At 44.7% G+C, this 25233-nt stretch overlaps 2 protein-coding genes across 2 annotated transcripts; one reads left to right on the top strand and one right to left on the bottom strand.

The window, feature by feature from the left end:
- Positions 1-2625: 2625 nt before the first annotated feature.
- Positions 2626-4572, bottom strand: LOC147982959 (9-beta-pimara-7,15-diene oxidase-like). Its single transcript, XM_087542760.1, has 2 exons — positions 3653-4572; positions 2626-3556 (listed from the first exon to the last, which is right to left on the bottom strand). The coding sequence occupies exons 1-2, from the start codon at positions 4529-4531 to the stop codon at positions 2936-2938; spliced, it is 1500 nt and encodes a 499-aa protein (XP_087398886.1). The 5' UTR covers positions 4532-4572; the 3' UTR covers positions 2626-2935.
- Positions 4573-20758: 16186 nt separating this feature from the next.
- Positions 20759-22534, top strand: LOC147982958 (UDP-glucose flavonoid 3-O-glucosyltransferase 7-like). The gene has a single exon (XM_087542758.1). The coding sequence runs from the start codon at positions 20821-20823 to the stop codon at positions 22261-22263; it is 1443 nt and encodes a 480-aa protein (XP_087398884.1). The 5' UTR covers positions 20759-20820; the 3' UTR covers positions 22264-22534.
- The last annotated feature ends 2699 nt before the right edge of the window (positions 22535-25233 follow it).

Raw genomic sequence — 25233 nt, 5'->3', positions numbered from 1 at the left:
GGCAAATCATTCAATATTGACAAGTCCATGTCACAACTCATAATAACAAGTAGTACAAACGCGACTTTTCTGGCCACGCGCAGTCGACAACAACACATGTGCACCCAGGAGGTAGCTGTTTTGCTAGACTTCTGACTGCAAAGTTCAGCACAAGACAAGTGAAATTAGCGGTGGTTGTCAGGAGCAGCGGAAACTGAAAAAATGATATGTCGGAAGTGACGTAACTCAAAGTTCTATACTTTTGGTCCACGTGGAAGATGGCCATGATGGAATGGCTCGACGCTCCTGAGAGCCGCTTAATTTGCATTTTCTATTTGCCTACACATGATCAAAATTATATGAACCAACAGACCTAAAATCTGTAACTCAGATTTAATGTTAGATATGATGAATCAACAGGGCATGCTGACCGCAAACCGGAGAACGTATCAGTCCGTGGTTCGGGGGACTTATCCACGGATACTCATGCATAAGCCAATCATCTAAAGGTAGCCGTATATATCTGCCTTTTCAATTTTTTTTGAAGTTCACATACATCCGCGCACACGCAATATAGCCACATATCTAGTTTTGATTTAGCTAAAAACAAGTTCAAATGCAGCAAGTATTGTAATTTAAATATTATACTCCAACAATATGACCGGATTCTGGTCTAAAAATTTGATAGGATTATTCATATTTTCAAATTCAAGACCTACAACATCCTCATCCTCATTCTCGATCCCACAACATGTCATCATCTCCCTCTAGGTCTCCGGATCTCACCATTTAGCACACATGCGGTTGCACACTCGTCCGCATGGTTGCGCATGCATGACCACAGAGTTAAACAGTGGTCAACATAGTAGCTCATGCATGACTGCGGGAGCTGAACACTCTTGTTGGCATGCATAGTCTCACATGCACGACCATGGAGTTGCACACTCGTGTTGGCGTAGTAGCTCACGCACGGCGGCAGAGTTGCAAATTTTCGTCAGCATGGTAACTCACGCACGACTGCGTGAGTTGCACATGTGCGGCGGCATATTCGCACCCGTATGACCACAGAGCTGCACATTATCGTCAGTGTAGTAGCTCATGCACAGCCGCAGAGTTGCAGACTCTCGTCAGCGTAGTAGCTCATGCACAACCACATAATTGCACACTCTCATCCACATAGTCACACATGCTTAGCCACTGAGTTGTATACTCTCGTCCGCATAGGTGTCCACTGTCATTGGCTGCGGGGGTTGTATATGTGCGGTGGAATAGTTGCTCACACGCGATTGCAGAGCACACCCTGGTCGGTAAAGTTTGGTCAAACGGGGACTGCGAAGTTGCACACTCTTGTACGACAACTTTTCACTCACGATTGCAGAATTGCACACTCTCATTGGCATAGTAGCTCTTGCGCGGCCGCTAGAGTTGCACAAGCGCGACGGCATAGTCGGCGCACACACGGCCATAGAGTTGCACGCTCTCGCTGGCATAGTTGCTCATGCACGGGGTGTGGTACTTCATATGCGTGGGGGAGTAGTTGCTCACGCGCGACTGCAGAGTTGCACTTCCTGGTTGACATAGTTGCTCTCGGCGGATAGTTTATCACGCACGGTCGCGGAGTTGCACGCACGCGACTACTAGCAGGAAGTTGTCCGGGGCAGTAAACGAAGTTGCACATCTCACTGGTAGGGGATAGTAGATCAGCGAAAACTGCATGTCCATGGGTAGAGGGAAGTTGCGGATTGACTGTCAGGTAGTTACACATCGACTGCTAGGACAGTTGCATCAAATCGAGACTAAATTGCACACAAAAAGGTTCGTTGCAACATACCCACACGGGGTAGAGTTTAGAAGAGCACATTGCCAGGATTTGTATGATGAAGACGGATCTTAATTTTTCTTTTGACCAGGAAAATGGATCTTAATTATGATGTTCGAATCAAACGTGTTCACATCTGTTCGCCTCAGTGAAAATGGCACATTCAGAAGTAGAGAGAAAGTTGCACATTGACTATCAGCTCGTGGCACATGGACTGCTACGTAGTTGCGTCAAACAGAGACTAAATTACACACAACAAAAGTTCACTAGAACGTATCCGCACGGGATATAGTTTTGAAGAGCGCGTCACGAGAGTTCCAACAACGAGAGCGGATTTTAATTCTGGCGTGCAGTTTAAAAGTTATGACTTCTTAAATATTACAAAGACACACATGAAATGCGTTCACACCTTTTCTTATGGGTGCTTTTGTAATTCTTTATCTTTTTCCTATTTACATGATACTTTTCTAATATGGATTAGAATTTTGCTTTATAGATTAGGGAAGACAAATTATTTTTCTTTTATAGATTAAGAGATGAAATATTTTGTTTTTTTTATCGGCCACTCCGGAGCACTAGAGAGCATCTGTCCGCTCTCTAGATGCGTCCATAACAGATAGATAGATAGATTAAAAGACACACGGTTTGAAATAAAGGATATTTATTATCTGTATTTTCTATTTATGGATAATTCACAAAGTCATTTGATTGACGGGGTATCTTGTTTCCATCATCCCGTTATATGCTCAAACGAACTCAAGAGTTACTAGTTTGATGTGACACCAATTGCTTGCGCCAATGACAATCGTGGGTACATGCACGCGAGCTCAGGGGGATATTTTTGTGCTGCTCAATCTTAGGCAGCATTTTCATTTTATTTGATATCCGAACAATACACGATCTGATACAGCTACGCCGTCGCATGAGCATGAAAACGTAGCATGACTAGCGTGTGCAGGTCGTCCAGTGACCGCACAAACATTACAACTCGATCTTATACGGTGTGCACACCAGCTCGCAGGCTCATGTGTACACCAGAGTTATAGTAAAACTGAGACATTTATTTTGGACGGTGGGAGTATTATTATGGTTATTCCCCACGAGATGCATAAGTTAAGTTCAAATAGTATATTATTATCAACTGCATGCCTTATACGGTGTTGCCACTAGGTGCAGCTGGTTCTTTCTCCTTAAGGTCATGCCAACCCTCATTTCCATGTCCAGCTCACTCGGCTTCACACCGGCAGGGAGGCTCCAGTCGAAATAGTATAGAAGCCGTGCCACCATGAGGTGCAACGTGGCCAGACCAAAGGTATCGCCAGGGCATTTCCTCCTTCCTCCCCCGAATGGCAAGTAGTCGAACCGCAGGCTTTGGTTGTTCGCCGTGTCGTCCTTGAACCTCTCCGGTCGGAACTCCTCCGGCTCATGCCAGTACTCGGGGTTCCTACCCAACGCCCACGTATTTACCATGACCCTCGTACCCTTGGTGACCTGAAACCCGCCAAGTTCACAGGTCTCTCGGCAGACATGGGGAATTAACATAGGCACCACTGGATATAGCCTCAGGGCCTCTTTGATTACCATCTTTGTGTAGTGTAGCTCCACCACGTGTTCCTCATGATCTTGTGTGTTCTTATCGTGGAATGCTCGTCGCACCTCAGCCTGTGCCTTGGCCATCACCTCAGGGTTCCTCACGAGCTCCGACATGGCCCACTCGGCTGCTGACGATGTTGTCTCCGTCCCGGCCGTGAACATATCCTAAACAATCAATGTAGACAAGATGAGCAAAGGCAATAATGCAATACTAGTACACTAGTAGTAGTATGAAAATTCAGAGCATCACTTAATAATTACCATTATGATTGCCTTGACGTTATCCATTTCCATGGGGAAGTCAAGATCCCCCTCGTCCCTGATCCTAAGCAAAATACCGAGAAGGTGATCACCTGGCCGCATCTTGGACTGAGAGATCATCTTGTCCAGGGCCTTGTCCTGCTGCCGGCGGGCTCGCCATATCCTGCCAGTGAGCCCGGTGAGCACGTCGACGAACCGCAGTGAAGGGAAGAGGTCCCCGATGCAGAGCGCCCCGCTGAGCTTGAGCACCACTTCCATGGCCGACAGAAATTGCTCCTCGAGCTCGGAGCTGCACTTGTCTCCGAACGCCGCCTTCGCGATTATGCAATTCGAGCACGATATGATCAGCCTGCCGAGGTTGAATGGCTTGCCACCCGAGCAAGCCTCGCCGACGTTGCTAACAAGGGACATGGTCTCGTTGTCCCTCACCGGTGAAAATTGCCTCACCTTCCGCTCGCTGAGGAGCTCCACGGTGCAGATCTTGCGCAAGGTCCGCCAGTACGCGCCGTATGGGGTCATGGCGATGTCGGTGTTCCCGTAGAAGCTGATCTCGGCGACCAGAAGGTTGGGCCGTGACGCGAAGGAGAGGTCCTTTTCCCGCAGCACCTCCTCTGCCGCCGACGGCGAGGAGACCACGACCGTGTCGACCTGGCCCAGGCGAAGGTACATCACCGGCCCGTGCTTCTTGGCCATGTCCCGGAGGACGATCGGCGGCTGGGAGCCGACGATCTGGTGGAGGTTTCCGATCAAGGGCAGACGCCATGGGCCAGGAGGCCGCCTGTTCTTGGAACTTGGTGCTAGTTTGCGGCTCAGCAAGGAAGCTAGAATCACCACTGAGGCGAGAGAAATCAAGAATACGGTGGCTCCGGTTAGCTCCATGAGGATGGTTGCAGTTTTGCTTGGTAAAAGAACTGCAAGAATGAGAAGACTTTTATAAGCCTGGGGATGCCATGGTTTGAATAGCATCCTCTATAAGACCTCTCATGTGTCACGTCACGCGCACTAGTACAAGTTCCCGGTCCATCTACACCAAAACTACAATGGAGGGTGTGCACACTTTTAGAAAATTGAGGTCTATTCTCATTGGCTTAGATGGACCTTAAAAATGGTAGAAAAAATATTTAATTTTTCAAAATTCTAGGTGTGTCATGGCACCTCTGGCACACCTGCTATGTACGCTGCTATACAGAAGTATCCTAAATTCTACTAAGTGCAGCTACAAGAAAATGCTTATAAAAAATGAGAAGAAAACTCCGTCCCATGATATATACTAAAAATAACAGCAAAATACATGCGTACATACCTCCCGTGTTCCCTAAACTTATATGGTCACAGAAGAGAACATCCCCTGACGGCTCCCGTCTAGGGTTTGAGATACCTCCGGTGGCGACACCGTGAGGCTGGTCTGGACTCTACCATCAATCCCGATCCTTCCCGGCTTCGTACTCGGGCTGATTAAGGGGATAGCCTCACTATCTACCCGGCCTTGGTTCCTGGCTCGGGTTGCTAGGGTTTTGGTGAAGCGGAAATCGCATCTTGCTAGGGTTTTGGCGATGGCGGGAGAGGGATCTCAATCGTCGGCAGGAAGTGCGACCCCGGGGGGGAAACCGATCGGGGTGGAAGAGATGATTGGAAAACTAAAACTGCAGGAGCGGGAGGAGGACGATCTGATCTTTGAAGAGGAGTTCCCAGATGAGATTGAGGAAGCGGAGTTCATGGTGCTGGTGACGGTGCATACGAACAAACCCTTCAGTAAGGGGTCGTTGTACGATACGATGAGGCTCGCCTGGAGCCTGGAGCAGGGTGTAACCTTCAAACCTTTAGGTGAGAATCTATTCTCTCTGACGGTAAACTGCTTGGGAGATTGGAAGAGGGTCACAGAGGAGGGGCCATGGCTATTCCGCGACCATGGAGTGCTAATTGAGCAGTATGATGGATACTCCAGATATGACGAGGTCGTGATGGACAAACTGGCAGTCTGGATCCAAATTGTAGATCTCCCTCCGCTCTACAGGAAGGAGAACGTAGTTCGATCGCTGGCAAAAAAGGTAGGAACTGTGGAGAAGGTTATGCTAAACCCTAGATGGGGAAAGGGAAGGATTGTAAGGGTCAGAGTTAAGCTTGATATCCATGAACCACTGATGAGATACGTCTCTATTACAAAGGATGGGAAGAAGGTATATTACTCAGTGTTATACGAGAAGATGCCAGTTTTCTGCTATGTGTGTGGCTATATGGGTCATACATACCTCGAGCATGGTAATGGGAAGCATGATCTGCAGACTATGGAGTGGGGAGAGTTTATATTAGCACCTCGCCCGGGAGAGAGGAGGCAAGCAGGTCAGAACTCGAGGGGGAGGCAGACAGAGAGGACCACAGCCGGGGGTCTGAGGAAGGCTACTGGCCCGGAGGATGATGATCTGAAAGACACTGCGACTAGCCCTATCAAATCCCGTAGGGGGACGACTGGAGACACTTTCTCTGGACATAAGAGGCTCACTTACGAGGAGGGGTTCACGGATCCAGCAGCCCCTGCAGTAGTGCTGCTAGGTCAATCACAGGAGTGCCCACATGCTATGTCAAATGCGCTAGTGGTTCACTCACAAGGCAAGCAGACTACAGAGCAGGACGATGAGGATGGGGATACCTCATCGCACGATTCGAAGAGATCAAAGAAAGACAACCAGGCTGTGATGGATGCCAGCCACAACTTATCGGCGAGCTCCGAGAAGGGGCTCGACCGGTTGCAATGAAAATTCTAGTGTGGAACTGCCGTGGGATGCGTAAACCTACGACAGTTCAGGCGCTCTTGGGGATCCAAGAGCGAATAAAACCAGATGTGTTGTTCCTGTCTGAAACACACCTGGATACGGCTAAGACAGGAAAACTAAGAAGGAGGCTGGAGTTTGATGAGATGGAGGTTTCCGAAAGTGATGGCAAAAGTGGAGGGTTGATCATGCTTTGGCAAACTAGCCTCGGAGTCTCTTCTCGGGCTGTTCATGAAAACTATATAGACATACGAATAAAGGAGGCGACACATGCGGGTTGGCGCTTCACAGGGTTCTACGGGGAGCCAAGTAATGACCGTAAACACTTGTCATGGGAATATTTGTGTGGTCTGCACACCTTGGATGATTTGCCATGGTTAGTGGCAGGGGACATTAATGAAATATTACAATCCCATGAGAAAGATGCGGGAGCGGCACACCCCCAACGATGCATGTAGGCCTTTAGCAGCGCGCTGAGCGACTGTGGGCTTGATGATCTCGGCTACTCGGGCGACATCTTCAGCTGGCGTCGAGGGAGAATCCGGGAGAGACTTGATAGAGCTGTCTCAGGTAGCTCTTGGGCTGACCTATTCCCAGCTTATGGGGTCTCAAATGAACCGTTTAATAAATCAGACCACCGACCGATTTTTAATAGATACTGATTTTCAGCTTGGCTTACAACCAAGGGGTCCGCCGGGACCGAGGAAATTTGAAGCCAGGTGGCTTGCGGAGGAGGACGTGGAGGTGATTGTTCAAGCGGCCTGGGATAGGGCAAAATCCAGGGGGATCGAGCCTTACTCACAAGTGACTGGTGAGATTCATGTAGCCTTGCACACTTGGGATAAAGAGACCCTAAAAGGCCCGCCTACCCGGCTAAGGAAACTGCAGAAAGAGTTGAATGAGGTGCTTTAGGGCCCGCTGTCGGACGAGGCTGTGGCTCGACAACACGAACTACATATGCAGATTGAGAATCTACTTGAACAAGAAGAGATATACTGGATGCAGAGAGGGTGTGCTGATTGGCTCTGCCGTGGTGATCAAAACACGGATTTCTTTCACCGTGCTGCCATGGGGAGGCACAAGAAGAACTTTATCAAGAAGTTGAAAGGAGATTCAGGGGACTGGATCGAGGATGAGGACCAACTTAAGGGGCATGTGGCGCACTATTTTGGACCAAAGTGTTTTGGACAAGGTAAAACCCAGAGTCTCAGCTGCAATGAATGAGGAACTAATGAAGCCCTATTCCAGGGAGGAAGTTAAAGCAGCGTTGTATAACATTGGTGACCTCAAGGCACCAGGTCCTGATGGGCTACATGTAGTTTTTTACAAGAGGTTCTGGCACATAATTGAGGAGGATTTAACTGATGAAGTATTGCTGGCAGTAAATAACAGGAAAATACCAGAAGGATGGAATAACACCACAATTGTTCTTCATACCAAAGGTGGAGAATCTGGAGGTAATCACATAGTTCCGCCCGATAAGTCTATGCAACGTCGTTTACAAGGTGATCTCAAAACTGCTATCAAACAGGCTAAAAATCTTGTTGCCCGACATTATTTCACCCAATCAAAGTGGCTTTGTCCCCGGGCGTTTGATTACGGACAACTTTTTAGTTGCTTTTGAATCTTATCATGCTATCAAGAGGAAGAGAACGGGCAAGTTCGGAATTTGTGCGGTAAAACTTGATATGCATAAGGCCTATGACAGGCTCGAGTGGGTTTTTCTGGAGAGAATCATGCTTCGCTTGGGCTTCACACCAGATTGGGTTGATCTCATTATGGAGTGTGTACGGTCAGTAAAATACCAAGTGTGTTTGAACAATTCTCTCACAGACTTTTTTGTCCCTTCGCGAGGTCTACGCCATGGAGACCCGCTATCCCTTTACTTGTTTCTGATTTGTGTGAAAGGACTCTCAAGCTTGCTTACTCATGAGGAGGAGATTGGTGACTTGATAGGAGTGAAAGTATGCAGGGATGCCCCGTCAGTCTCTCATCTTCTCTTCGCGGATGACTCCCTCATTTTGATGCGAGCAGATGCTAGCAATGCAGCGAGCCTTTGACGCGCCCTTGATGACTGCTGTACTGCCTCGGGTCAATTGGTAAGCGAGGCAAAATCAAGCATTTTTTTCAGCCCGTGTACTATGGTGGAAGTAAGGGCGGAGGTGTGCACTATTCTGAACATCATGGCAGAGGCGTTAACAGACAAGTACTTGGGGCTGCCCCCGATTGTTGGGGTAGAGAGATTGGACTGCTTTCAACACATAGTGGATAGAATTCTGAATAGGATCAGAGGATGGAAGGAGAAGATGCTCTCCTTTGGAGGAAAAGAAGTGTTGCTGAAGGCTATCATACAAGCCATCCCCTCCTATGCCATGCTAGTTTTTAAACTCCCAAAACAAATCTGTAATGCGATAACAGCAGCTATGTCACAATACTGGTGGGGGGATGAGGAGGAGAAGAAGCACATGCATTGGTTCGCATGGTGCAAGATGTGCGTGCCAAAGAGCAATGGAGGTATGGGGTTCAGAGATGTGCACTGTTTTAACTTGGCCCTCCTAGCTAAGAAGAGCTAGAGGTTACTAGCAGAGCCAGATTCATTGTGTGCTAGAGTTTTGAGGGCAAAATATTTCCCGGATGGAGACCTACTAAATTGCCATCTCAAGAAGGGGGGTTCTTACACTTGGCAGAGCCTGTGGAGTGGTCTTCAGACTTTAAAAAAAGGGTACATATGGAGAGTGGGAGATGGCACACAGATAAACATATGGGATGATCCTTGGGTGACTAGCAGCCCAAACAGAAAGGTTATGACCCCACGAGGTAATATCATTCTTACTAAAGTTTCTGAGTTGATTGACATGGAGAATCGATGTTGGGATGAACACCTTATCAGACATATCTTTTGGCCCATTGATGCAAACCGTATCCTGAATATACCCCTTGCAACGGGGATGATGGAGGATTTTGTTTCGTGGCACTATAATAAAACTGGAATTTTTTCGGTCAAGACAGCTTACCATATGGAGTGGGATCACCAACACGGACGAAAGTTAAGACAAACAAACTCAATATTGTCTTCAAGTACTAGTCCAGTTTGGCGCATTCTTTGGAAGCTTCGAGTACCGGCAAAAGTTAAAGTGCATGTGTGGCGAGCTTTGTATGGAGCAATCCCTTGCTGGGGTGTTTTGGAAAATCGACATATGATTACAGTTTCGGACTGCCCATTATGTGAGTCAGATTGCGAGAGTATTCGTCATGCTTTCTTTCATTGCCACACGGTGCAGGAGATCTGGGCAAAGCTTGGCCTGAGTTCCACTATGAACGAGCTTTGTGAAACCGAGTCGGAAGGAGCATCGGTCCTAGGCGACCTGCTGTTGATGCCTAACGCCACGGTTCCGTCCCTTCCAGATGTTTGCAGGAAGGAGCTTCTGGCGGTGGCCGTGTGGTATATCTGGTGGGAACGCTGGAGATTCACCCATGGTGAGGCCATCCAGGAGCCTGCCCGCTCGGCCCAGGCGATTGCAACCTTGACCAAGAATTTTATGAGAGCAAAGAAGCAATGAGGAGGACGGATCCAGAGGCATGGATGGACAAAACCAGCTGAGGGATTCGTCAGCTTAAATGTCGATGCCTCGTTTGATGCTGATAGCGGCACTGGTGGAATAGGTGCTATTATACGTGACTCCGCGGGAGTTTTCATAGCGGCATCCGTGTCAAACACTCCGTTCGTCGAGGATGCAGCCACGGCGGAGGCTAGAGGACTCAAGGACAGGCTAATCCTCGCCAATAATATTGGATGCAACAAGGTGGAGATCCGAGCTGATTGTATGGAGGTGATCGAAATCATGCAACATGGATGGAATTCCTTGGGTCCAGCGGCAGCCATCTATGAGGAATGTACCTTCTTATGTCGTAATTTCATTTATGTTTCTTTCTGTCATTGCCCTAGGGAGGCCAATATGGCGGCGGATTTACTGGCTACAAAGTCGGAGCACTCGAGAACTATTTTATGGCAGAACGAGACTCCGGACTTTTTGCTTGATGTACTCTCAAATGATGTAGCCCTTTTCCCACATGAAATATAAACCGCCATGCTGGCTTTTCCTCAAAAAAAACTTATATGGTCTCCACTCATCCGCAGTCTCCGCTCCTCCCCGTGCATAACCAAAAAATGAAGTTGAAAACTAGGGCCCACAGGTTATAGTGGAGCCCCGACAAATGGGGCCTAGGTCTATTTCAATCACTTTACCATCAATTGCCCTTGACCAAACAACAATGGTGCCGATTTGCATTTTTTAGCACATGCTTAGTGGAAGGATGACATTTTCGAGTAGTTGAAATTTCTAATGACAAAATTAAGTAGTGTGAGAAAACTATTGAAAATCGGATAAAACAACATTTTTTGGTGCAGAAAAAAGGATTGATATATTAGGGTCACCACTAGCAGCAGACCAAAAACCAAAAACGTTGCTGGAGGAATCACAACCGCCCAATAAACTCCCAACGGCAGAATGGCCCCTGCTGCAACTGCCACCAGCCACCGAGATGCTATGGAATGCATCCTGATGAGTCCAGCGCCATCACTGGCCTCCCTGCTTCTCCCGATGCCATCCCTCCTTTACTTCCCACCACATATGGGAAGAAGCCGAAGGTCATCTGTAGCCAAGAGCTTGCACACCCAGGAACTGTTACCACGACCAGTAGGGTAGCATCACACGATCCCGCGTTCGATTCCAAGGCTCCCCCGCAAGAAGATAAGCTCGTCGGTAAGAGGCCACTAATGAACCAAAAGTGTAGGGGATTGGAACAGTCTTCGAGGGAAGTATTTCAACCCAAATTTATTTATTCGACAAAAGGGGAGCTAAAAAACATTTACATGGCTTAGCAGTTGAGTTTTCAATTCAACCACACATGTATAGGTAACATGCTTGGCACAATTTATTAGTAGCAAAGTAATATGATATCAACTAGTGAAACAATAATAATGATAGTAGCAATAACAAGAATTAAGTCATATCATCACCAATCTCAGAACATAGTGGATACCAGGCATCAAGCCCTAACAAATCTGACATCAATTATATATGAATGATCATCTAATTCCCATCTACTTCCATGTGCCTACGGGGGAATTACTCACACATGGGAGGAAGCATTATGAGATTGTTGTTGGAGAAGGGTTGGTGATAACGACGACGATGAATTCCCCTCTTCGGAGCCCAAATCAGACTCAAGATAGGATCTATGATGGAAGATCATAGGTGTGGTGGCTCTGTATCGTAAAATGTAGGAATTTCTATGATTTTTTTACGAAATATGGGATTTATAAGCAAAAGAATTGTTGAAACGCGGTGCTTGAGCGGCCCATGCGATCACCCCATGCTGCCAGGGGACCCACATGGTGGTTCTCCTCAAGCACTTCTTTGCTCCTTCGGTCTTCTTATTTTCCAAAAAAAATCCTCAAAATTCCCTAGTTAATTTTGAGCACTTTTATTTCTGCACAAAAATAACACCTTGAATATTATGCTGAAAATAGCATCTGTCCGGGTTAGTTTCATCCAAATCATGCAAATTAGAGGGCAAAATAATGCCAAAAGATCCATTGGCCACCGCGAAGAAGGCAGTGATCAACTGTGCCAACAGCCGCGCCGCCACTGATCCCTCCCATGGCGTCATTGGCTCCTACAACATTGCAAGGGTCTATTGACATCTCCTCATACCGTTGCACGAGGAAGAGCCGATGTCACCCGTTTGCCAAAACTGGCGGCATGGCCAACATGTTAGGTGAAATGACTGGGAGGTAAAAAACATTTTTCAGTTTTTCATGGATTTTCATGGCCTTTTTCATTTTGTATGCAGTTTTGATGTGATGTGTGCGTATTTTCTTCAAATTTAAGGTATGTGGTGTGGATGATAAACTTTTTTTCAACAAATTTTATTGTATCAGAATTTCCATCACAAGATTTTGTATCTCAAGAATATGCTTCCCAAGAAGAGCACCTTCTGGACATGGGATAGGATGCCTTTTTTATGCAACTCCAAAGTGGAGAGGAGCAAATTACACTACGAAATAAGAAAAGCTGTTGTGTGAAGCACGAAAGAAAATTAGTCTTGGACCGATCATTGGTTGTGAGGAACCAATTTCAAGTTATTGGAAATATATCTATGAGTACTTCATTAGATGCAACACTAGTGGTATGTAATAATTGGAAGTTTCTTCTAATATTGAAGGAAAACAATACCGGTGGATTGCTAAAGTGGTTGGCACGCTTGGTACAAGCTGATCGTCTCAACCCGAGTGGTACAAATGTTGGATATAAGGTGATTGTTTTTTTGCAATTATCATTTATTTCTTCATTTCTTGAATGCATTTGTGACTAATTTGTTATCTCACTTGTGGTATGTACTTCAACATTGCTCAATAATTGTCTTAGGGTCGATGAAAATGCATGGAAAGATGGTCAAAGAAAGGCAAGGGATTCAATTTGCTACATGGTTGGGCAGTGATTGGAAATGAGGAGAAGTGGAAGAACGGAGAAAACAATGAAATTTCAAATAAGGAGATTCAAAACAAGCTGACATCGATGATGATGCATCAAGTGTCAAGGATGGAAAAGAAGCCCCACTCCCAATTCCATTGCTTACAAGAGGCCCGATGGGATGAAGAGAGCAAGGAAAAGCGGAAGAAGTGAGGAGACAATGACTACAAGGAATCCTTGGACAACAATCATGGCAAAAAGGAAGGAGGTGTCCAAGAAAAAGGAAAAACAAGAAGGCCAATGAAATGGAGGACAAGGGGGAGTCCGAGGAGAGGATGACGACAATCAAGGAGAGGAGGTCCGTGACCGAGGAGAGGAGGGGTGATTTTGAGACACTGCCGTTATTTGAACACTGAATGCATGTGCTTCAAGTGATTAGCCTTTTGGAGATCATGCTCCATAAAGAGTATAGTAGTATCTGCGAAAAGAAGGATAGAGTGACCACCATCCGCCAAGTGTGCCTCCACTCCAACAATTTGGCTGACAATGATTGGGAACTAGTTGATGGGTCTTCAAAGACAACTTAAGACCCAGATTCTAATGGAAGTATGTGATATATTTCTGTCTATATGAAAATCTTGTAATGATATTGCCTTCAACAATCAAAGATCTACCAGTTTCTTGTTAGTTATTTGCTTGGCAACACACTAGATGTGTGTGTGGTCCTTTAGACGCGACATTCTCATGTTTGTAGGTGTAGCCATTCGAAGATTGTACCGTAGGGTTTGTTCAGATGATTTGGATTGTGGTCGAGTATTGGGATTGGTGTTGTGTAAGTGTATCACGTAATCTCTATCATAACAAGACAAGGAACCGTCAATCTCGTGGGCTCTATTTCTTTAAACACATTACAGACGCAGGTGCTCATATATACGTGTATATACTCATCCATATGAACATATATATGCATACCTTATCCCTCTTAGCACTTTCGAGAGACTGAACTGGCATATCATCCTCGTGTAGTCGACGGGAATGTCTCCTCCCACTAAACATGCATCGCCGAAAATTCTAAAATAAATCCAGGAATAATGTGAGCATTAGGATTTGAACTCTAATGGGTTGGGGATACCACTGTTCTCCTAACCATCCAACCACATGTTAGTTCGCATGGGCTCAATTTTTGCCGTCTGCAAGACATGTAAAATTAATACTATGTTCAATGGTAGATGCAGAGGCCAGGGGACTTCATCCTTTCTGGAAAGAAGTGTTTTCCAATATATTGCAGCGGGTATTTTGGGCTTATTAAACTTCTGACATCTGAGTTCATGTTTTTTTTTGCAGGAGAAAATTTTAATATATTCATCATCTATCATGGTAGTATAGCGAAATCAGAAGTAACAAAAATTTCATCTAGGTCCGTGGACCACCTAGCGACAACTAATATATTTCTTGGTCCATGTGATTATGCAAAATGATATTTTTTGTATTAAATGAATATAACATTTATATTCGTGATTATATCTACCCATGCCCCACTTGCACCGTCCATAGACCCCTATCATTGTCAGTTGTGACTTGGAGATTGGAACGGTGAGTTCCGTTCGGACGAACAGTGAGACGGAAAATCTTGAAGCGGGTTGTGTATTCTTCCACTCACGTGTTTTTGACTTCCATTTTTTTCCTTGTCTAGATATGTACTTCTTCTGTAAACTAATATTAGAGCGTTTACATCACTACTATGAAGGGAGTACAAGATTGAAGGCTCTTGTATTGTTCAGAAAAGTCACATGCATACAACTTCATCACTGAGTTGTGACTTGGACGTGCGAATGGTGACTTGCGTTCGGTCAAAGTGAGCCAGAAAATCTTCGAGCGGGTTGTGCATTCTTCCACTCATGTGTTTTTGACTACTGATGTTTTTCCTTTTCTAGTTATGTCGAAGATTGACTGCTCTGTATTTTTTAAACTGGTTCTGTGTTTTTTTCTCGCAGCGCTTGACTAATGCGTGGTTGGGCCCAGTCGGAGAAAAAAAATGCGTGGTTGGGCCAGTGTCTCTTTCCGTCATTTTCCATGTATCTAAAGAAAAGTAAGCAATGGTTGTTAAATACTGCAATACGTACCATTTAGAAAATTTGATCCCAGGTTGGATATGGGATATTTTATATTGAGATCCATGCAACTGTCACATGCCCATGTTTGGTCTATCAAGGAAGAGGAATAATGTTCGCAAGATATTAGCGCCCGATGGCATAGCATCACCCCATGGGGCTGGATGTGGAATCTTCTCTCTAGCCTCGGCAGCAGCACCTACTTATGGTCGCTTGGAGCATCTGTGACCGGACGTAGAAAAGACCGCCCTTGAACGTGTGTAAACGCGCCAGCACTCTCAAATATTTGATTCTACAACCGGACATGCAACATAAATCTAGTAAAAATTCTCGGCGGTACTCGTCCCCTCCAAGTCTTTGTTTTGGTCCACGTCCATGTCCAGCTGCCATGGGACCCACGAAGTGAACATTTGGTCACCGGCAAGATAGAGTAGGCGATGGGACACCGTCCGGCCTACTATGGACCCGAGGCGCCACCGTCTCCCATGGCCTACTCTTCCTCGTAGGAGCCCTTGGACTCGACGTGGCCAGGCGGTCAAGCTCGGCAGCGTGCGACATCGCCTCCGTGTCCTCCCGTGCCTTGTTTATTGCACGGCGGGTATGCTTAGCGTCTGCTGTATGCTTGCCGTTGGGCCCAATGGTAATCGCTAAATAGCGCTAAGTGGCCAGACTATATAGCGCTGCGGTCACGGGGAAGTAGTCCGAGATAGCTTTGCACGACGGCGCCGACGAACTTCGAGGCAGGGACATACGGCTCGACCAACGGGGAAGATTGGCTCGTCGACGTAGTTCGAGGCAGCGGACCGCGACCTCGCCGGTGGCGACGGACGACTCCACAACGTTGGCGACGGCGAGACAGAGGGTAGAAAAGTGGGGCAATGGGATCTAACTTTTGTGGGTGGGGGTGCGGTGGTAAGGGCATGTATAACAGTGGCGGGCGCAGGGCAGAGCCCGCCACACAGTAGATGCGCGGTAGGCACCAACGTGACCAAATATAGTTGTGGCGGGCGACAGCAAGAACCTGCCACCTGCGCTGTGAAAAGATTTGAATTTTTTTGGCGCATGGGTACCAAAATATAGTTGTGGGAAATAATAGCTGCCCACCACAGCTACGCAAGGTAACTGTGGCGGGCCCGCAACCTCACCCGCCACAACTTCTTGTCACCCGTGAAGGAATTAGAAATTGCATAGATGTGGCGGGTCTCCAGTCGTGCCCGCCACTGTTACCTGTGTAGCCGTGGCGAGCTCCTTTTAGCACCCCCCACTGCTTGTTCCCAAAAATAGCTGTGGCGGGTGCCCTGCCACGCCCACCATTCATTTGGGTTCACCTATAAGCCATTTCCTAGTAGTGTTAGCAATATTAAAACATTCATATCTTTTAAACCGTAAGTTTGTATTTAAATAATTTATATATTCGAACCTCTTGATGCCAAGACCTTTAAAACTCCGATCTTGGATACATTTGAAACACAATTAAATTTCAACACTTCGCATTTCGTATGTGGAACTAACATATTCCAATTAAAAAATGTGAAACAAGCCAATTACATATTACCCCTTTGTTTGTTTGTTTTTGTGGGTCGGGTTCTTTTTTTAGTCGAGTCATTTTTTTCCTTCTGTGTATGTTGAACATTATGTGTTCGTATATGTAATTGAGCCCATAGGTATTATATTGTATGTATATAAATTATAATAAAGTGCAAAAATTGCATTCTTTTATATTTATTTTTGCATGTATGAAAAGTGCACTTTCTTTAGTTTGTGTGGCAAAATTTTCTCATCATTTGTTTTAAGTTTTCATTTTTCTTTATTGTTTGAGGGCAACATTTGTGCCACTTATTCAGTCTTCGTCAGAATACTCTATGTTTGCATCCATAGTGTATGTTATGCTTATTCTTGTACGTTATGAAAAATGCACATTTTCTATCCTAACTGTGTGCCAGTTATCATTTGTTTCACTAATGTTTTTCATCTTTTATCTTCTTGAAGAGTAATACCAAAAAAACTAATTTATTTCCAATTAGAGAACTTGATTTTTTACTTTATTCTTTCTTTCTATGTTGTTTCTGTCTTTTTAGTCCTTTTTTTTCTCTATGTATGTGTCAATATTGTGTGTGTGTGTGTGTGCTTTTCTGTCTACAAATAAATATTATACAATATGTATGTAAATTATACCAGTGTGAAAATTGCACTACCATATATTTATTCTTTCATTTATAAAAAGTGCACTTTTGTAAGAATTGTATGGAATTTTTTGTCGTCATTTGTTTTAAGTTTGTATTTAACGTTTTCTTATTAAAGTAAGGGTTGTATAAATGCAAGTAATTTATTATTTTGTACAAAACATTATTTTTGCAAGAAAAATAAATCCAGTATATGTATGCTTATTCCTGCATATAATAAAAAGTGCACTTCCTGATTTAATTGTGTGCAAGTTTTGTCATTATTATTTTTTCTTTTTTTCTTTTGGGTAAGACCAATGCCACTAATTCCTTCTTCCTTACAAACTCCATTTCTTTATTACTTACTCTTTGTTTCTATTTTTAGCCGGGTTTTCTTTTTATTTGTGTCTATGTGTGGATATTGTGGGGGTGGGGGTGGGGGGTTAACTGAACGTTTAAATATTTTACAAAATGTATGTATGTGAATTGTACTAGTGTGTGAAAATTGCATTATTGTATATAAATTCCTACATTTATAGATAGTGTAATTGCTACAAGAATTGTGTGGCAAATAATTTTCATCTCACTTTAATAGATTAATTTAGTTAGCATTTCATGTCCCCAAAAATAAATTAGCATTTCGCATATCTACCAAATTCAGTGCAGTTTCTCATTTCTATAGATATGACTAATGCATGAGCATGTGGCCATAGTAGTCAAGCACCTGACAATACATTCATTCATGGGACTGTTTTTATTCTTTTTTTTACAATACATTGGTGGGAACAGTTGACAGGGTTTTACTACCTCCGTCTGGGTTTATTAGTCTTCATAGTTTGAGTCAAATTGGACCATATATTTGGCTGGGAATATATAAGTAATATATAGCTAAACTAGTACCATTGCAAAGTACTTTCAATAAAGTTCTAACAATTTTTTTGTGACATATCACTTATATTTTGCTAGTCGAATATATGGTTAAAATTTAACACAAAATACAAAGGGTACTAATAAACCCAGTCAGAGGTAATACTTAGCATTAAGTGCTCCTTTTCTGTTGCTTCACGCGACCATTTTTTCTTGGGCCATAAGTTATGGTTCAAACAATATATGAATCATCTATTGATTGATTTGCTAGCTATTTCTGTCAATGAGCCGATCTTGCCAAAAATTAACGAGGCTAGGCGTTTCTTTTTATTGAATTTTTATAATGTGCGTCTAAACTAGCTGTTAGAGTGAAATCTCATTGATAGGAAAAAAGTGACTAATAAATAAAAAAATCATGGGGAGACCCTTAATTACCGTCATACACCGGCAAAATGTTAGGTCGGACGGTGATGGATGTGTGGGGTTTATCCGGTAATAGTAATCTCATAAAGTCTCATGTCTTTTGATTATCCGTTTACTTTCTAGTTTGTAGTTTAGTTTTAAGATACATTCTCGGTTAGTTGTTTTTGTAAAAGCCGATAATGAATAGCATATTTATATGTTTGCACTTGGCAGCAAATGCAGTTAGGACCCATGGCAAGTCTAGTTCCAGGAAAGGGGCAAAACTCAACATTTGCTCAAGGGGTTCTATTAACCTTTGGATATCACTCTCATCAAAAGATACTATAGTGTCCGTGCGCTTGCAGTCATTAGGCGTTTGAACCGATAACTGGTTTGGGTTTAGGGTCGTACCTAGATGGGGGGGGGGGGGGTGATTGTAGTCATTTTTAAACTAATAGAATGATCCACGCAGTGGCGGATCTAGGATTCGAGCATTGTGGGGGCAACCGTGGGCAACATTACAAGCGTTAAGAATTTGCTTATTGTCGATCACATTACAAATAGTTAATAAAGTTTGGTGCATCATAATTTGGCATATTGGTACAAATTTTAACAAAAAAACAATCCAAATAGTTCAAACAAAAATTACACTGTAGCTCGTGATCGCGCCACGTGGTAACGCATGACCTCGCACCGTCCGCCGCCGCCGAACTCCATGCGTGACCTCACTGAGCTTGTACTATGTTGTTCCGTGCTTGCTCAATCGCTCATGTTGGCTCACCGCCAGTGTTGTCGTGCGTTCGCGACCTATCTTTTTTAGATTGTTTATGATCTACTCCTTCCGTTCCAAAATATTTGAAGTTTTTTCCTAAGTCAATTTTTTTTAAGTTTGACCAATTTTATCTGAAAATTTGCTAATTCTACCAATATGAAATATTTTGATGAATCTAGTGAAGCTAATTTGGTGTTGTAGCAGTCAGTATATTTTTCTAGAAATTTTGTTGAACTTAAATTTTTTTATCTTAGGCCAAACCCAGAACTTTAAATATTTTGGAAGGAAGGGAGCAACTGTTTTTTTGGTGAAGAGAGGGAGTAACTTTTTTGAGGAGAAAGAGTGGGAGTAACTAGTTGTAGTCCTCGTGGCTTTGTTTACTATTATGATGTAGGCTGAAGTACACATAGAAAGTGGAGTGGGCCGGACGCTAATTATCTCCGAATGATGTTCGGCAAAATCCTGGTTCTATATGTATCTGGTTATTATTAGCCTAGTACAAGATTAGATAATGGACATACATATGTACTGGTAAAATTTTGTTTGCAAAATGTTCATGGGGGCCATGGCCCCCATGCTGGATCCGCCCATGGATCCACGTAATATGCGCAACATTTGATAAGCTTTTTAAAGTCAAATTTTTAGATGAGAATACTTGTGAAGAAGTCATGAAGTAATATTTTAAATTATATGTACCACTTAATCTCTACAATCAATTATGATTTTAGCTCCATATGATTGTACAGAACTTCATATAATTGTAGAATTATTTATGACTTTAAGTTAAGTGTATCTGTACTGTTGTAGATGGATGATTGTAAACTTGTGGACAAATCAGTAGTCCGAGTGTACATTGAGTGACTTGTACTGAACTACGGATAGTTAAGTCAATGTCACTTGTGTAGGAGGTAAGAAAAGTCATGTGCATATATCTCGTGGTTTGTCGGCGACGTCTTCGGTGACATGATAAATCTTGGCCATGGTAAAGCATTTTTCCTCTCATGTGTTTTGACGTATGGTTCCTCTTTGTCCTATATGTGGAAGATACTCCCTCTATGGTTGAATGGTCATATGTATGTGGAATCTTCCGTGTTTTCCGTCGAATGGTCTGGCAATTTCTGTTTTCCGTTGAAACTTGTGGAATGTATGTGGAATCTTCTGAAGTATACCGTTGAATGGTCATCAGAGCTATACCGTTGAATGGCCATTTCTGTTTGAATGGTGATGGTGATAAGAGCAATTATACCGTTCAAATAAGTTGTCTGCAGTGTATATAATGTCACCCTCAAAGTAGTTCAGTTAATTTGAAAATTCTTGTATGGGAATGGTCATCAGAGCTATACCGTTGAATGGCCATTTCTGTTTGAATGGTGATGGTGATAAGAGCAATTATACCGTTCAAATAAGTTGTCTGCAGTGTATATAATGTCACCCTCAAAGTAGTTCAGTTAATTTGAAAATTCTTGTATGGGGCTTGTCACTGTACAGTTGGTTGAAAAATCAGAGAACAGCGAACAGCTTGTCGGCTTACAAATAGGCCAAATGCTCGTCCTGGCTGAGCCACCCATAGCACAGCCTTCTGCTCCTAGTAGGAAATTAAAGAAATAAAGATGGCTTCTTCTACCACTAGCAAAGGCAGCAAGACTCTGCGTGTCCTGCTCTTGCCCCACTTTGCGACTGGCCACATCCACCCCTTCACCGAGCTTGCCGTTAGCCTCGCCGCGTCTAGCCCGCCAAACGCCGCCGTAGAAGCCATCATCGCAGTCACGCCGGCGAACGTTCCAATCGTCCAGTCCTTGCTGGAGCGCCATAGCGCAGCAGCTGTCAAGATAGTTACCTATCCGTTCCCAACGGTGGAGGGCCTGCCCAAGGGTGTCGAGAACCTTGGGAAGGCGGCCACTCAGGCGGACTCTATGCGCATCAACATCGCCGCCTCGAGCGAACCCCTGATGCGCCCCGCGCACGAGACGCTCGTCCGGGCGCACTCTCCAGACGCCATCTTCACCGACATGCTCTTCACCTGGAGCGTCGACATCGCCGACGAGCTCGACGTGCCATGTGTCGCGTTCCATGTCACTGGCGCCTTCACGATGCTCGCCATGCGCCACCTCATGATGGACGACGCCGCGATCAACGGAGAGGACATGGTGACGGCCCCTCCGTTCCCGACCCCTCAAATACGGATCCCGAGGACCGAGCTGCCCGACTTATCGATATTTCGATATGTCTTCGGCAAGGTTCATTCCATGCAAGCTGCCTGCTTCGGCCTCGCCGTCAACACATTCTCAGGCCTGGAACAGCAGTACTGCGACATGTACATGCGCCAAGGGTACGTGCAGCGCTCCTACTTTGTAGGGCCACAACTGCAATCCTCTCACAGCCCCACGGATGCTGCTGCTGACTCAAAGTCACAGTACATCCGTTGGCTTGACACAAAGTCGGACCATTCGGTCGCGTACGTGTCCTTTGGCTCGTGCGCCCTCGTGTCGGAAGCTCAGCTGGACCAACTTGCTCTTGGGTTGGAGGCCTCGGGGAAGTCGTTTTTGTGGGTGGTCAGGGCGGCCGAGAAGTGGACTCCGCCCAAAGGGTGGGAGAAGCGTGTCGAGGACCGGGGGCTCATCATCACATCCTGGGCTCCACAAACTGCCATACTTGCGCACCCCGCAGTGGGCGTGTTTCTGACGCACTGTGGGTGGAACTCCGTCCTAGAGGCGGTGGCCGCCGGCGTGCCTATGCTCACATGGCCAAAGGTGCACGACCAGTTCGTCAACGAGAGGCTAATCGCAGATGTGCTAGGTATCGGGGACCGACTGTGGCCGCATGGCGCTGGCTTACGGAGCGAGGATTACGAGAAACATGAGGTGATCCCGGCCGACGATGTGGCCCGGGCATTGCTCACATTCATGCATCCTGGAGGACCTGGGGACGTTATGAGGACAAGGGTAATGGACCTCGCCTCAAAGTCTCATGCCGCCATCGCAGGAGGCTCCTCGCACCAAGATTTGCACCGCCTCGTCAACGATCTCATGGCAGCAAAGGGGGGACGGAGCTAGCTAGCTTGCTAGCTGCCATGCATGAGTTGAGGGGACGGAGCTAGCTAGCTTGCTAGCTGCCATGCATGAGTTGAACTCATCGCACCTAAGTACATCATTATGTGGCCTTCAGTCTATTCCATATATTTTTCCCTGTTGCAATCCACGACGTACGTATGTTTCCGTGTAGTATTTGTTTTGACATTCAGTCTTTTGCACTCGTCTGTTTTTTTTCTCAAAAAATAAAATAAAATCTCTTCAGCCCTGTATTGCAAATTTATGGGCCTGTCCACGTGTTACTCTTGCAGCTAGCTACATGACACATTCCATGCAGTGCTGAGAGAATTGGTTACACTATATTTCAAATAAAATTTGACAGTATTCGGTTTAATAATACTAGAAATAATATTGAAAATACAGATTCTTTGATATATTTATCTAATTATTGAGGTGGACATTTTTATTTCCATGTTAAGGTGTTTTTCTTTTCATGTTGTGGTGACATGTGTGCATGTTAAAAGAAAAAGAATGGTGGAACGGAGACCTATTTATTACTTATTATTATATAGGATATCCATACATATTTGCATGGTAAGGTGAATCTTATTGACGGGGGAGGTCGGACTGTAGCCGTGCAGATGTGGTGATTGGGTGGTGGATCCAGGGATCCAGCATCCAGATCTTAGGTGGCTCGAAATCACAACCACAAGCCTGCAACTATGTTGTTACGGAAGTACTTCGCGGACGACGTTTCGCTGAACGACACATGCACGACAGGTAATCCCACCGCATGCTGCTGTCTAGACTAGCAAATGGATGGTGTGATGGGCATGTCGTGCATGTTTCGGCTGGACTAGTGTCATCCGTGTAGCAGTGCTCATGTTGTTACCTCCTCCTCTGTTCCGAATTACTCGTCGCGGAAATAAATGTATCTAGATATATTTTAGTTCTAGATACATCCATTTCTGAAACGAGTAATTTGGAACGGAGGGAGTAGGTAGCTACATTCACACCCCAAAATGTAGTTTGAAAATAGTATATTATATTGGTTCCTAGAAAGCAGTAATAACGGCGAGTTTAACTAAACTACTAATGAGATGGTAAAAAATTGTAAATAAAAAGACTAACTAAATGGTTGGCGCCTAAGTAATATAGACGTTCTCAGAGATTTCAGAGTCATCATTGCTAGTGTAATCTACGTAACATATTAAATATGTGGCATGCATGAAAATGCTAAAGATAAAGTCTTTTCCCATCCATGGTGCCGGCTTGGTGAGTTGGCATGGTTATATGTTGAGAGAATTAAAGTTAGTGGGCATCAGTTATTTAAATATATAGAATCTGTTGCTTGCACCTGCCATGAATAGTAAAATTAAGGAAAATAGAAGAAAAAAGTCAAAATTTCTGAAAAATAAATAGAGTAAACATTGTTGAATGTTTTCCGTATGGGCAATTTCTTGTGAAGAGAAAACCTTCCCAAAGTTAAAAAAAATCAATGATTTCCAAAATAGTCTTTTTAAAGCATATGATAATTAGTCGTACAGACTTGACTTTTCGGAACTTGTGCATGAATAACGTATTCAAATTATCTTCAAGTGCACTGCACTCAGGAGGCATTTATCAAGACGTGCAGTCTCTAGCAGCACATGTGCACCCGGGAGGTATCTGGTTTCTCTGCCGATGGCATTTCTGATTGCGAAGTTGAGAACAAGTCGAGTCTCGTCAACTGCAGCGGTGGCTCACAGAAGCCGCGAAAACTGATGAAATGGAATGTTTTAGTCCGTGTGGAGGGAATGATAGCCATAATTAATTGGCATCAAGGACAGAGAGAGACGCTTAGTTACAATTTTATATTACCCTGGGTCCACTATTGAACTGAACTAATTGTTTTCTCAAAGACCCGGCCCCTTCAAATATTTAAGGTTGATGTTTTTTGAAGGAGGATTACCCCGTCTCTGTATTAAAATGATGCATGCGCCAATCTTTATTAAGTTATTCAATAAAGTCTGACAAAATAATTATGAAAATAAACCCAAACCCCTACAAGAATAAAGATGTGGCCTGACCGCATCAACGAACACGATTTAATCCAGCGACCTCAAGAAGCCGTCCGCCTGAGAAGCTGAGAGCATCAACCGGTCTAAGCGTCCCGCAACGTGCACCGGATGTGCACCCTCTAGGATCCGCCGTCGCCATCTTCCACCATCTCATCTTCAGGTGGGATCATTGCATAGACCTTGCCAGAACCATCTCCCGTCGACGTCACCATGACGCCAGACAACACCACCAGCTTGCGCGCGTTCATCAAACCGTGTCCAACACCAAGACTCCACTGCTCCACGCCACCGAGACCCATGGTCTTTAATGCGGTAGATGCAACACTGCTCTATCCATTGGCCCCTCCAGTGAACCCCTGTTTCAAAACAATGCCGGGAGAATATTATACGGAAACCAATATTCAATGAAAACTTCGTGGAAACCATATTTAAAGTTTGGAAAAAATCTGAAAAAATACGAGATGTTAAGAGGATGATGTTTTATTGCCACGCAAAATTTCAAGTCGAAACACATTACAAGATGTGAGCTATAAAAAACACAAATTCAGCCTTGAATAATGACATTCCTGTTTGGCACTATTCAATGTTGGTTTTGTCTTTTTCATAGCTCACATCTCGTAATGTGTTTTAACTTGAAATTTTGCGTGGCAATAAAACCTCACCCTATTAACATCCCATATTTTTTTTCAGATTTTTTGAAACTTCAAAACATTTTCTTCTCGCGGTTTTCATTGAATGTTGGTTTCCATATGATATTTTCCCAAACAATTCCCTGGGGGGGGGGGGGGGGGGGGGACGGCACCGCAGTATCCATCGTCATCTGATCCGGAGACCCAGATCTAGGTTTCCCCCGGAATACATGCCCCTGGAGGAAGAAGGGCACTTCATTTGGCCAACGAACTCAAATGGTGCCAACATCACAAAGCTCTCACAG

Source organism: Triticum urartu, chromosome 2A (genome assembly GCF_056163025.1).
Source record: "Triticum urartu cultivar PI428250 chromosome 2A, HENAU_Tu73, whole genome shotgun sequence".
Lineage (NCBI taxonomy): Eukaryota > Viridiplantae > Streptophyta > Magnoliopsida > Poales > Poaceae > Triticum > Triticum urartu.
Note: the sequence above shows the minus strand (reverse complement) of the source record. Positions and strands in the feature narration are given on the sequence as shown.

Excerpts from the sequence above, each read along its gene's own strand:
- LOC147982959 (XM_087542760.1), bottom strand. The coding sequence starts at position 4,531 with ATGGAGCTAACCGGAGCCACCGTATTCTTGATTTCTCTCGCCTCAGTG. Across the intron at positions 3,557-3,652 it reads ACGTCAAGGCAATCATAATG|GATATGTTCACGGCCGGGAC; the intron begins GTAATTATTAAG and ends TTGATTGTTTAG.
- LOC147982958 (XM_087542758.1), top strand. The coding sequence starts at position 20,821 with ATGGCTTCTTCTACCACTAGCAAAGGCAGCAAGACTCTGCGTGTCCTG.